We start from the raw sequence: 14,595 nt of genomic DNA, 5'->3' as shown, positions 1-14,595 counted from the left end.
GCTATATTTTCCTTTGTACTCACACGAACCGAATTCAGATATTTACCGAGATGTATGGTGTTGAAGTACATATGGTATGTTGTTGATATGGTGATGAAAGCAAATATTAAATAAACCTCCACGCTTTGGACCACAGTGCTAATGGTGCTTGTGTCACTATTGTGAGGTTGTTACCTACCTGAATAATACATATGGATCGGATTTTGTACCAAGGGTCAATTTAGTCTGCTTCACTTTTTTTTCCCTTTCTTTTTTCTTTTTGTGATCAGAACTTTTTTACTTAAAATGTAGATGTCTTAACATATCCGGTGTCATGACCAATGTTTTTCATTTTTAAAAATAAAATTATATAATCTTTGTTGGAGAGTTGTTAAGAGTGAATACAAATACAAAAGTTTTGTAAAATATGCCCGCAAATATTTATATGAAATAAAGTAGTCCACAAATGCCTATATGATGAAATGTCTTTAATGCAGGTGTAAATACTTTAGTGCATATATCAATTAAATTTCGCAAATATAAAACGTGATATGTAAATTAAATAGCAAAAAAATGGGAGTGTTGTGATCTTTTTGTCCATCCAAAAGCTCACTTTTCTTATAAAATTCTTATTCTGAAGCCACTGGCTTGCACATGGAAGTCCTCTCATTTTCGTTCCCTTCTGTACAAATACCTTTTCTTCAACATTAAAAGTGTCACATTTTCTCAATATCCAAGTTATGATGCAATAATGTGACAACTCTTGATGAAGTTATCTGAAAAGTCAACATATTTGGTCCACAATGGCCTTAGTTTTGGAAAAATAATATCTAGCCATGGTTTTGCTCAGCCATTGAAATTGACAACCCCAGCATTCTTAGCATCAACAAGACTTGTATTTTCTTGATATCCCAATCGCAGCATGTGCCGAAAAGGATCAATAGTATGTACATTACCATTTACCATGGAATGCTATTAATCCAGGAGGCAATGTCCCTAGCTAGATGCCACAAGCTCAGGTTCGATTTTGTATTCTGCATAAAGCATACCAAAATAGTGCATCATGATACTATCTTTCTCTAATATGGAAAATGAACTTTAGTTTCGATAATGTCACTAGTAATTTTCTTTTTCGAATTCTCATGACAATATTATAGTAATCACTGAGGTCTAGCGCAAGTGGTTGATGTGTAGTGTGAGTGTCATAAATCCTGAAAACAATATTATAGTAGGATGAAAGATAAATATACGACTCAAACTCAACCCCATAATGGTATGTATGGCTTATATTGGTCTTCCTCCATGCCTCAAGGTAAAAAAATGTTCATGCTCACATTCATTTGGATCAAAACTTTTGGATATTAGAGGGTGGGAGAAGTACAAATAGCTTTTCAACCTCTTTGAGATCACAAGTTTATCTTCCCCTTTGTATGGTTCTACTACTCCATTGACTTTTCCATTAATGTCAATGTTCCTTTTGACATTCTTTAAAAAAGAGGCTACCTCTAATTAATTTTAAAAATATTTATTTTCCCCCTTGTAAAAAACTTAATAAAATTATTTAATTTTGCACAGGAGTGGAGAAATAAAGGGCAAGAAGGGGAAACTCATGTGATAATTTATAGGATAGGACTAACGTGCCAAAAACACTGTCCTTCTTTGCAGAACCTGATTTTGTAAGAAACTAGTTCATAATATGATGCAATTTTTATGTTGTCGGCACAGCACACACACATTGCAGTTTATGAAAGATAGCAAAAACATAAGAACTATAGGATTACACACCTAGTGACAAATATAGTGAATTATGTTGGCCATGACATGCTTTTAAGGGAAGAACAAGCTTGCTAAAAATAAAAAATTCTATTGTAATTCAAAGGGAGTATATTATATTACCTCTGGTCCTATGTATAAGAAGAAAAAACAAAAATCATTAAGATCAACGAGACTCATGAAAATTGAATAAACTTGGGGAATAGCAAGCGGGAAAGTATTCTGAATCTTAAATCATGCATCTTTCAGGTATCTTTATAAGACTGCCCTTCAGGTGGTAAAAAAGAGAGACCATCACAACCATGTACGATGTACGACATTGCTTAATGAAAGCTAGAGAAATTCATAGACTACCTTTCCTATGAGACAAGAAGTGGCAAACAAAGAACCATAGTCAGGTAAACTCTAAAGAACGTGACCAACCTTCTGTATAGGGGGAGTGTCTCCACCAGAATTTAAAGTTTTTGAAATCTTATGGCCTCACTATCTTGTATCATTGTTCTGGGAAGAGAACTGGAAAGTGTACCCTTGCAGTTGAATTCATCATTTCCTCATTTTTGGATATCATAGGTTCAGAAATTGGCTTAAATGATTCAATATTTGCTGATCCAGGTCTAGGTCCTGCCTAATTTTCAGAGATCATTATTATGAACCCTTGAAGATTTCCATTTCCATCCAAGCCTTGAACCATGAGTCACAACAGCCTCAGATAAAGAAGCATCCTTTGAACTTAAAACTGTACCAGAATTTGAAGAAGCTTACGTCCTCTGACATATTCTACGAATAGGATGGGCAACACTAGCTGAATTCCGTTTATGAAGTCCATCCTCAGAATCGCTATCATCGGAATCAAAGTAGCGAATTGAGGCCAATGAGCTTGATTTCTTTTTTGTTTCACTTTTCTTATTCTGAATGTGAGGTTCATGAGTACTAGTTGTCTTTTGTGAGTCTGCAACTAGAGCATAACTATCAAAATCAGAAGATTTGACGTGTGCTCTTAATGAAGATGAAATATCAGCCAGTGCAGCAGAGGTTGCACCCTTAGATTCCATGTCCAAATGCTTACCAACTGGAAAAGCACTCCGGTTTTCAAAATATGAATCTTCAAAATTCATTTCTTGTCCACCGTCTTCTGAAAGAAAGGATCCCAAATATTCAGGTAATAAACAAACAGAAGCCTAGAAATTCAATTGCAACTACTACCTTCAAAAAAATACCTGAAAATGTAATTTCTACATTAGCCATGCCTGGCGTTGTTGAGTGATTGCCACTACCGTTTCTAGCAGAACCACTTGCATTCTGTTCATATGAATGTGTAGATGCATCTTGCTTTGGTTCAAGTTGAGAGGTAGCACATGAATTTGCTGGACCCTCGTCATCATGAACAGGTGAAGTGTGGACTTCAGAAGGTTCCACATAAGCCGCCTTCCCAAAAGTACTTTGCCCAATCTTAACAAATAAATAATTAATGTCAAAATAGTATAATAGAATAAACCTATTTTTCATATCAAAATAAACTAAGGAAAAATCCAGAATGAAAAAAATCCCACTAACGAGTATTTACAAGACTTTACATCATTGGGTTTCCATTTGATATTATGCTCCTCAGCAATTGCCACCAGTATTTTTATCTTGGTTGGATGATCAGGTGGTTTGGAAGACAATTTCTCCATCAACTGAAAAGACAACGTTAAATCATAAAACTCTGGCATTAAATTATCTTTGACATTGTCCTATAAATCTTTAAGCAGGTAAGGAAACTTACCATGAAATTTGCACCACCCTCAGAGCGAAATTCAGCATCTGAAACAAATATTTTACCATACTTTGATATGAAATGCATCCTCACATCCAGGAGCTCAGGTATTTCGGTACATAATCGACTTGCATATATTACACTTGAAATTGCTTCCTTCAAATCACCAGGGCAGTTTCTGAAAAAAAATTAGGGGAAATAAAAATAAATAAATATGGCCGATTTTGTATTATGAAACAAAATGAACCCCACAAAGTCCTCCCCTCTCGAAGTCTCCAATTTTTTCTACTAGCTCCTTCCTCTTTTTTTTCTCTTTTCAAAATCCTCCCCTCCCCTCCAACTCTCAAACAATGCATAAATGTATCAAAATTGCAAACAAATCCCTAGTGCTTCTTTTGTTAGTCATTTTTGATGGACTAAATTGATCAACGAAAAACAAAGCGTAAATATGTTTGAAATTTCGATACATCTCTCACGTTTAGTATAAAAATGTTTGTTTACCCAACAATAAAAGCCTGACATGTTGAGACAAGGTAAAATCTGTAAAAGAAAACAATACTTCTGTGATTCAATCAAGGGCATGCGTGATGCGATAAGTTCACAGTAAATGGCAATAGTATCATATGCCGCCATCTTCTTCTGCTCCATTTCAAAAGCTTTAACCTGAAAACAAAACACGGGAAAAATCAACAAGACAGTGAAGATGGTAATTTGTTGTTATATATTATTGTTTACCTACGTACGTACCCGGATTGTGGCAGTGTGAGACTGACAACTCTCGAGCAAATATATTATCTCCCTCTCGAGTTGTTTCACCTGGAGTCCTCTTTTGTGGTTTATAAGCTTTATACGCGCAGCAGCCATCCTCAATGCATTTTTACTGCACAAAATCACGAAATCAGTAAGGCTAAAAACACTCTCCTTTGTAACTGGCTTCAATCAAGAAGGTGGAGGACGTTTACCATTTCCCGGGTTTAAAGCTTCTGCGAAACATATCCTACTTCAATCGACTGGAAGAAGAAGAAGGAGGAGGGATAACTAAAGGTTTCTATGCTATCTGTGTGTGTTTTAGATTTAGATTCACTTCCCTGTGGAATACAAATTCAAAGTCATTAAAAATAAAAAAGGATCACAACATCGAAAACACATGTATCCGTATCTTACAACATCGACGACGTCAAAACCATTGATTGAATTTGCATTTGATCAAAGATGCTTTTTCAATCTGAATCAAATAAACAACGCGAAATAAAAAACACACAACCCAAAAACAAGAAATAAAAAACACACCATATAATATCCCTTATTCAACTGAAAGAGAAAGAAAAAACAACCAAGATGTGTGATTTCAGATCAAAACCGACCTTTAATCATCCTTTTTGGTATATCAAGAAGAAAAGAAAAAGAAAAAAAAAAAAGGATGAAGGCTACGGTTTAGGAAAGAGAAAAGAGAGAGAAAGGGGGGATAGCAACTTGTGTGACATAGGTGACATTGACCAATCACAACGTCACAATGTTTGTATTTCTCTCTCTTTTACATATATTGTGACATTGTGATTGAACAATGTCACACAAGTGCTATCCGAAAGGAGTAGTGATAGTTTGTAATAAAAGTTGTTGTACAAAAAAGGAAAATTTTGTCTCATTTAATTATGTCATTACAAAAAATTATTTTTTTCCTAAAGTGAAAATAAATACAAATTGCAATTAATTTCTTCATCTCTCATTTTCTCAGTAACAAATAAACAATAAAAATTGTTTTTTCATCTTTTCATGAAATTAATTTTAATGAAAACATAAAAAACTATACTCTAAATTGTAATGTTTTAGTTTTCTTAATAAACTTGGAATGATTTTTTCTTCTTTTTATAATTCGAGATGAAGTGTAAATTCTTTCGTAAAACATTCCGACCAAAATTAGCTATTAATAATAATTAAATTTGGAGTTGACATTATGTGATAATATAAGGTTTTTTCTAGATTACCTTTGAAGAATGATGGGTAATTTACCTACCAACCAATGAAAATGAGCAATTTGTTGGTGGGGTCAAGATAGTTCATGGATACCACTTAAAAATGTGCTTATGTGGCTAATGTGTATTGGTTAGGGTAAATTACCCATCATTCTTCCATGGGTACCCTAGTTGTCACCATAATATAAATGTTAGAAGAAGCAATTTACCGTTGAGAAGTTTTCTTTAAAAAAACAAAACAAATACAATAGAGAAAGTTAACTTACAAGAGTTTCACCTGGTAATTTCTAAGGCATAAAGTTTAAATCCACTAAAGAAGATTATAATACAAATATTCTATTTTGATCTTAATTAAGCTAAAATGCACTTTTAGCCGTCCAAGTTTTTAAAACTAGCGATTTTGTCCTCAATTTTGAAAAGTGAAATGCTAACGAGTGTCTCTACACTGATCAAGGAATCAAATATAGTAGGATTACATTGAAAGTTGTGCAGTCAATACATCAAAAAGTTTAAAAAGCATAATTTTCAATTTAAAACTTCCTCTTGTGGATTTCTTAACCAATACTCCAAAGACACCGATTAACATGACCCTAATCAAAAACGTTTTTTTAGCCCTCAACTTTCACCCAATTTGCAAAAATACGACCCTCCCTGATTTTGAATTGCCCACAATATCAAAAAAGAGTGGAAGTTGGAAGAGTAAACACAAAGCAAGGTTTCATTTGATATAACTAGTGTTGTGTGATTGATAAAAATATTTCATATAAGATAGAACACACACATTGATACTGTTTATATAAGTGGAGGATCACCTCAAATAGTCTGTCCTTGGGGTACCCACTTTTGTGAATAAGTGAGCGCTTAAAAAAGTATATATCTCACATGCGCAACGCCGCCGCCGTCCGTCTAACCAGGCTTGGTTCAATAAGATATATATATATATATATATATATTATCACATGTGAATTATTTTTTTTATTAATTTAATCATTATCCGAAAGGTCTCTGTTAAAATACGTTTCGTTAAAATCCAATCCAACAGAATATCCAAAAAATTCTTGGTATATCTGATCCATGGGCCGCTTAATTTTTAAGTTAGCTAAACTCTTACGTTTCTTACTATTAAGTCACTTCGGATTTGTTACGAACTCTCCCTATAAAAGGAGAGTTCGCCTAGCTCATTCCTTACATTGAAAAACATCGTGATACTTTGAATTATTTTCCTCTCTCTCCCTCTTTCAACTTGTGGCGACGAGTCATTCTCCTTCTCTTCTTCTACTTCTTTTGTCCTTTCGATTTCGAGTGGTATTTGTACCATATTAAAGTGATTTTAAACCATATTGAGGGTGTTAATTCTCAAACTATTATCTATGGTGCAAAAGGTAATCACACAGTTTCAACTGAGCTGTTTTATTCTGAAGGAGACGGAGTTGATAGTCTACTTTGCACTGTTTTGGGTAGTGTCGCGAAACATTTTAAAGAGAGCGAACTGAGTGTGACTCAACCCAGTAATCTATTCGATGGAAAATTCTCCTTTTATATGATATGTTTCTAAATCTGAAAACAACAATAACGAATCAACCCACTTAAAGTCGAACTTTCATTGCTGGCAAAATGTGATCCATCAATATTGAGTTTGAGCTGCCCAAGAGGAGGATGGACCCAATTATGCTTCTGATATGAGCAATTGATTCCTCTAGATTCCTCAACATAGATTAGTTATCGCTAAACGACTGTAGAAACTTCACGCATCCTATAAATAAATAAATAACCGCTAATTCAATTTATAAAGTATCTTTCTCTTCTATTTAGTTCATATAATATGTAAACTAGTCTCGTTAGTTCATGTGCTTTCAAGATGCCTAGAGAAGTAAATTAGTTAAATTTTGAAGACCTGAGCAAGAACAAGATCCTCATTATCCGGAATGCTGTCACGTTTGGGTGGTGGTAAAATCAAAGCTTGGTCTATACAGAGTACATCAATATAAATATGTCAAATGTTAACTAGTGTTTCCGGAACACTCTTTAGGCTTTGTTTGAGAGTTTGGAGGGGAAGGGAGGGGAGGGCTTTGGGGGGTTAAAAATATATAGAAAAATGGACAAAAAATTCATTTTTTTTGTTTGAAAGAACAGTTTTTTAGAGAATGATAAATTAATACTTATGATTAATATACTTTTAATTTTAAGAATATTATAACAACATAGATTGAATTTGAAAAATTAATATAAACTCTCCATAACCCCCCAAAACCCTCCCCCAATACAATTTTTGAGTTCCCCCAAATGAGGAGGATTTTTTATTATGAGTAAAAAATTAACCTCCAAAACCCTCTCCTCCCGATGTCTTCTATTTCTTCCACTTGCTCCTTCCTTTTCTCCAAAACCTTCCCCTCCTCTCCCCTCCAAACTCTCAAACCTTAAGGGGTAGCACTTTGGTGACATTGAGGTGCCAATTTCATGTGATATTGGTCAACCACAATGTCACAAGTGTGCAAAAGGACAAAAAACTATGATTTTGTTCTCTTTCACTAACATGCATTTTTTTGTTCTTGTGAAAAGCTTATCTTGTACATTTTTCTTAAAAATACACAAATATTTTAATGATAATACTGACATTGACCAGGTTGAAAAAAGTTTCCTATGCAGAATTTTATATGCTGTAGATAATATATTTAAAAATGCTTGAAATCTCGAGGAATGAAACTTGATAGATGGTGAAATTAAAACTAGTAGAAAGCAAGCTGCCAAAAAGGAACGCTAATTCAAATCCTAACCCACAAAAAAGATTCCCTAACTCAATTTCATCGATCGAGTTTTGAGATGGCTTGCACTAATAAAAGTATCATTCAAAGTAGCAATATGGTGAGTGATCAGAGCAGAAAATCATCATATGACGTGTTTATCAGCTTCAGAGGAGCAGACACACGATTCAACTTCACTGATCATCTTTTTTCCGCCCTCCAAATAAGAGGCATTGTTGCATTTAGAGATGACACTAAGCTTAAGAAAGGTGAATCTATAGCACCTGAACTCCTTCGTGCTATCGAAGCCTCTCGGACTTTCATTGTTGTCTTCTCAAACAACTATGCTTCCTCAACTTGGTGCTTGCGGGAATTGCAATACATCCTTCATTGCGTACAACTTTCTGGAAAACGTGTTCTCCCTGTTTTCTATGATGTTGATCCTTCCGAGGTGCGAAAGCAAAGTGGGAGTTATAAAAAAGCATTTGCCCAACATGAGGAAAGATTCAAACAAGACACTGAGGTCCTGCAAGGATGGAGGACAGCTCTCACGCAAGTCGCCAATCTTTCAGGTTGGGATATACGTGATAAGTAAGTATTCTTCTGCATTATATTATATTTACTGATGCAGATTTTAGATTTTATTTTTCAAATTAGGGTTGAGAGTTCACAGGGTGTAGTATCAAAGGAAGTTAGTTAAGACACAAATTGGCACTAGTTGTCCTTTTACAATGTCTCTAAGAGAATATAAACTCTAGCCCTTAAAGTTATAAGGTCAAACATTTATCCACAGAGTACGGCAGACTACTATATACTTACGAACAAATTAGTATTCTAAAAGGAAAAATAACCTTTAATTTGTTATATATATATATATGATGATTGTGTGAATTCCATTTTATTTAATATCTTTAAACTTTCAGGCCCCAGTCAGCAGAGATTAAAAAGATTGTTGAAGAGATAGTAAATATATTGAATTGCAAATTTTCAAGCCTTCCAAATGATTTAGTTGGGACGCATTCTCTCATAGAAAGATTGGAAAAGCTTTTACTTTTGGATGTGGTTGATGATGTTAGGATTGTTGGAATTTCTGGGATGGGTGGAGTAGGGAAGACAACTCTTGCTAGGATTTTATATAGAAGAATCTCTTCTCGGTTTGATGCATGTTGCTTTATTGATGATCTAAGCAAAATTTGCAAACATGCTGGTCCAGTTGCTGCACAAAAGCAAATTCTAAGCCAAACTTTAGGCGAAGAACACCTTCAGATATGCAATCTAAGTGACGGAGCTAATTTGATACAAAATAGGCTTGGTCATCTGAGGGCCTTCATAATTCTTGATAATGTTGATCAAGGAGAACAATTGGAGAAATTGGCTTTGAACCGTAAGCTGTTAGGTGTTGGGAGTAGAATCATTATAATTTCGAGAGATACTCATATCTTGAATAGGTATGGAGTGGATGTAGTTTTCAAAGTTCCACTCTTGAATCAAACTAATTCTCTTCAATTATTTTGCCAACAAGCTTTCAAACGTGATAATATTTTGAGTAATTATGACGAGTTGGTATATGAGATACTAAATTATGCTAATGGCTTACCACTAGCGATTAAAGCATTGGGCTCATTTTTGTTTGGTCGAGATATTTATGAATGGAGAAGTGCATTGACTAGATTGAGAGACAATCCAAACAAAGATATCTTCGATGTATTGCGATTGAGTTTTGATGGGCTAGAGAACATGGAAAAAGAAATATTTCTCGATATTGCATGTTTTTTCAATGGACGTAAGGAAGCACTTGTTAAAAATGTACTGAATTGTTGTGGATTTCATGCTGATATTGGATTAAGAGTTCTCATTGACAAATCACTTATAAGCATATCAGAAAAAAGTAAGATTGAAATGCATGGTTTGTTAGAAGAGCTGGGCAAAAAAATTGTTCAAGAAAATTCAAGCAAAGATTCAAGAAAGTGGACAAGGTTGTGGCTCCATGAATATTTCAACAATGTTATGTCAGAGAATAAGGTAAAGTATTTCAGTTTGAAAATACAAAGCATATGATATTCCATTTATGTAAAGTCATTTTAGTTTTTTGCAATGTTTTAGGAAAAGAATGTTGAAGCCATAGTTTTGAGGCGTGGACGGCAAAGAGAAACAAAAATAGTTATAGCCGAAGCATTGTCAAAGATGAGTCATCTTAGAATGCTTATACTTGATGGAATGGACTTCTCAGGAAGCTTGGATTGTATTTCTAATGAATTAAGATATGTTGAGTGGCGGGAATATCCTTTCATGTATTTGCCATCAAGTTTTCAACCCTACCAACTTGTTGAGTTGATCTTGGAAGATAGCAGCATCAAACAACTATGGGAAGGCACGAAGGTAATCTAAATTCTGTTAATGTTTTTCTCTTAGAAACATGAGCAACATTATCTTTAGCTAAATGAAATAACATGATGTCTATGTTTTCTTTTTCTTTCACATTACAGTACTTGCCAAATTTGAGAACTCTTGAATTGAGGAACTCCAAAAGTCTAATAAAAGTGCCAGATTTCGGAGAGATCCCTAATCTTGAGCGGCTAAATCTCAAAGGATGTGTAAAACTTGAGCAGATAGATCCATCTATTAGTGTTCTAAGAAAACTTGTTTACTTGAATTTGGAAGATTGCAAAAATCTAGTAACCATACCGAATGACTTGTTTGGTCTCACCTCTCTTGAGTATCTAAATCTTTCTGGATGTTACAAGGCATTTAACACTTCATTGCATTTGAAGAATTATATTGATTCAAGTGAAAGTGCGTCACATTCCCAATCAAAATTTTCCATATTTGACTGGATCACTTTGCCTCTCCAATCTATGTTTCCAAAAGAAAACCTGGACATGGGTTTAGCAATACCTAGTTGTTTGTTGCCTTCATTGCCAAGCTTATCCTGTTTGCGTAAACTTGATATTAGTTATTGCAGTTTAAGCCAAATCCCTGATGCTATTGGTTGCCTACTTTGGTTAGAAAGATTAAATTTAGGGGGAAACAATTTTGTGACATTGCCTAGTTTCAGAGAACTTTCAAAACTTGCATATTTGAATTTAGAGAACTGTATGCAGTTGAAATATTTTCCTGAGCTTCCTTCAGCTTCCTCCATCGAACACGAGCACAGTCATATGTTTTCAGATACTAGTTATTGGAGGAGAGCAGGATTGTGTATTTTCAACTGTCCTGAATTGGGTGAGATGGAAAAGTGCAGTGACTTGGCATTTTCATGGATGATACAATTTTTGCAGGCAAACCAATTAGAATCCTCCTCTGTCTTCTTCCGCGAAATCAATATTGTTATACCTGGAACAGAAATGCCAAGGTGGTTCAACAATCAGAACATGGAAAGTTCAATAAGTATAGACATATCTCCTATCATGCATCATGACAGTGATGTCATTGCTTTTGCGTGTTGTGTAGTATTTTCTGCAGCGCCTTATCCATCTACGAATATGAAAACCAATTACCGAAAGCCTGTAATACATTTGTGTTTTAGTAGCGGTGACTTGGAGGTATTTCTAGGCATTCCAGCACATACAAATTTAAATATGCTGAAATCAAATCACATTTGGCTAGCTTATTTCACTCGAGAATCATTCATTGATCTTATGAGTGATATAGACAGTACACTTGGTGATATTAGAATGGAAGTTTTGATTGTGGATGGTGAAGGTTTGGATGTAGAGGTGAAGAATTGTGGTTATCGTTGGGTATATAAACATGATCTACAACATCTCAACTTTACAATGATGCATTGCAAAAGTTCATTAGCTCAGAACTGCGACATTTTGGGAATCGAAGATGAGGCACAACCAGAAGTGAAACCACGGTAATTGAAATTTTAGGCGGTCGAGTCTTCACTTTGCAAGCTGCAATATTGTCTGAGTAATTTGATTTGCAACATAATAATTATTTTTTATTTATCTTTGTATACTATATGGTATAGTCTTTATGTAACTTGTTTCATCCTTTATTATAAAAGCCAGACTTGATGAGCTGGCAGTGTTGCCCTAATCACTCCTGTTTTTCCCTCCCTAATCTGTAATTAATGTTAATCTCAACTGCCAACCACACACTAAATCACAGCCGTTGTTTTACATGACCTTTCAGTTACCTCTATCAACCAATCAGATCATCCAGATTAGAACACTTCCCTCCCAAGCTTGCATTTATTTCGGCCTTGGCTGCCAACTACCTGCTATTCCCTTAAACAAACACGTGCAATTAATGTGAACTTCCCATGCAGCAAGTGAATTTGTTTCCCCCGAAAAGTCTCTACAACTCCCCAATCTCATTATGTACACATGTCACCATGGTTCAAATTCAATTTCTCTATGATCCCTCTATAAATAGTAGTGTATAGACCTGCAATTTTTTAGCAAGTAGCAATCATCCATACATTCAAACTCTGCACTTATGGTGCGATTGCATTGCTTGAGAGGTACATTTAATCTTGATTGATTTCCATAAAGTTTAGGTTCTAATCAATTTAGTCACATTAATAATTGTTAGTTCTAATCAGTTGTTATGTGTTTTATTCGCAGCTCCACTGGACCTAAGATTATATCGCTTATACATTGATATTAGTTTAATCTATCTGTTTGATTCTGCAGTTGTTACTCTATGAATCATTTTGTGCTTTGACATTGGGGAAGAAGACTGCCTCTGTGGTGTTGATTGATGAGTGTGGAAACAAGTGGAATTGTATCACTGTGTTCGGGAAACGGCCACATCGCCACATCAAAATTGGAGGGGGTTGGAAGCGTATGGTTGAAGCACGCAACATACCAATAGGTGTAAGTAACGAAGATCGGTGCTCCAAGGGTTGGGAACAATGATACAATCTACCTAGAAGTCAGACGCCCGTCTGTTTTTTGAATTTAGTTGTTGGATTCAGTTTTATTGTTTTTCTTTGGTTGATTTCGTTTTTGTTTCTTTTGGTTAATTTTTGAAGTCTTCTTTCAAGTGGAACAATTGTAGAAGTTGTTGTTTTGTAAGAGTTGTTGATATCATTTGAATTGAAAGAAGCATTTTGGCCTTTGGCATTTTGAATTAAGATGCGTCGTTTGGTTCTGTTCTTGCAATACAAATGATTAAACATGTGTGCCTATGTTTGCTTTCAGTACATTATAAACTCGGACCATTCAAAAATTGCAAACATATAGCGAGAATTGTATCAGCCTAACCATATCTTGAGACGCATATTACCGTATTGTAAGCATGCTGGTTTGATTATTGTCTTCAAAAGTTTAAGTACTGTTTAAAAAATTTAAAGAGGTATTTTATCGTGACTTAAGATTTACACGATGAATTTTACTTATGTCCTTATTTGCATCCAGAATGAAATAAATTATAATGTATTCACAATGCAGGGGGCAAGACCTTTCAAATCATTCCTTATCATAAAGTTGCCATATGACAAGCATGCTTCTTTGCCAAATATATCAAGGGACGTTAGTTTAACATGTTAATATAATTGGTGTCCTTAAAATAGAGCTTATATATGAAGTTACATCAGTGCATGTCAGGTTCATTTATCCTACAAAAACGTAGAAGGTTCATTTATTTAATGGTGGGAAGTATATTATATCATCATGCTTATGCACTTAGTAAGTGCTTAGATACAATTATATCGGTTTGGCACTTAGTGTAAGGTGCAGTTCAGATATGTACTCTGTACTTGGGGTATTTGGTCGACAGGCTTATATGGATTGGTGCACCTACTTATCAACATGCTGGTACAATTAGTTAATGTTTATATCAACATGCTTATTAACATGCCGAGTCCTTTTTCTTATGTATGTTACCATCTCATTTTATTGCTATTGTTGTAGTAGAAGGGAACATATTTTTATATTTTTATAAAACTTTTATTAACTATATATGTTTACATTGTTGTGACTTCTTCTCGGTAGGGACCCGTGCGGTAGCACGGGTCAAGAGTCTAGTTATGTTAACTTCAAATGGCTATTGTATCATCTGCTCTGCAAGTTGAAATGCTTTAGGTCAAGCAATTAAATCTCAAACTAACAGCATAACACAACAACCTTTTTCCACTATATATATGGGTTCTCTTCATGACTCAAATGTAAAGCAAGTGCTATAAAATACATAAAATAAAATATGACAAATGTAGAACACACGGTCAAATTAGAAAGAGAGAATAAAAGTAAACTCTATGAGGCAAATCATTTGCGGAATCTGAACAAAATCTAACTCAGTCCCCATTTAGGAAGAGTTTGTTCGTACCTTTTTTTTTCCAAGAACAACTGAGCAATTATACACTGGTACAGTGGTACTTACTACTAGTACTCAGTGGTGGATCTTGAGTTAATTTGTTGGG

The 14,595-nt window shown here is 34.7% G+C and overlaps 2 protein-coding genes across 5 annotated transcripts; one reads left to right on the top strand and one right to left on the bottom strand.

Annotated features, from left to right (window-relative positions):
* Positions 1-272: 272 nt before the first annotated feature.
* Positions 273-4,884, bottom strand: LOC11441354 (uncharacterized). Of its 4 annotated transcripts, none has more exons than XR_005645718.1 (8): positions 4,471-4,881; positions 4,256-4,388; positions 4,068-4,171; positions 3,518-3,686; positions 3,327-3,428; positions 2,970-3,201; positions 2,176-2,884; positions 273-1,013 (listed from the first exon to the last, which is right to left on the bottom strand). XR_005645718.1 is itself a non-coding variant. In XM_024781637.2 (8 exons), the coding sequence occupies exons 2-8, from the start codon at positions 4,500-4,502 to the stop codon at positions 2,511-2,513; spliced, it is 1,146 nt and encodes a 381-aa protein (XP_024637405.1). In that variant the 5' UTR covers positions 4,503-4,596; positions 4,673-4,881; the 3' UTR covers positions 1,769-2,510. The 4 variants fall into 4 exon arrangements, 3 of the variants coding, with proteins under 3 accessions (XP_024637405.1, XP_024637406.1, XP_013456724.1); XM_024781637.2 differs by lacking the exon at positions 273-1,013 and having other exon boundaries at positions 1,769-2,884; positions 4,471-4,596; positions 4,673-4,881; XM_024781638.2 differs by lacking the exon at positions 273-1,013 and having other exon boundaries at positions 1,769-2,884; positions 4,471-4,596; positions 4,799-4,877.
* A 3,317-nt stretch (positions 4,885-8,201) lies between these two features.
* Positions 8,202-13,310, top strand: LOC11443906 (disease resistance protein RUN1). Its single transcript, XM_024781388.2, has 5 exons — positions 8,202-8,813; positions 9,146-10,244; positions 10,326-10,601; positions 10,709-12,081; positions 12,866-13,310. The coding sequence occupies exons 1-5, from the start codon at positions 8,302-8,304 to the stop codon at positions 12,894-12,896; spliced, it is 3,291 nt and encodes a 1,096-aa protein (XP_024637156.1). The 5' UTR covers positions 8,202-8,301; the 3' UTR covers positions 12,897-13,310.
* Positions 13,311-14,595: the final 1,285 nt, after the last annotated feature.

Source organism: Medicago truncatula, chromosome 4 (assembly GCF_003473485.1).
Source record: "Medicago truncatula cultivar Jemalong A17 chromosome 4, MtrunA17r5.0-ANR, whole genome shotgun sequence".
Lineage (NCBI taxonomy): Eukaryota > Viridiplantae > Streptophyta > Magnoliopsida > Fabales > Fabaceae > Medicago > Medicago truncatula.
The sequence above is the reverse complement of the archived record's forward strand: the minus strand, read 5'-3'. Positions and strand labels throughout refer to the sequence as shown.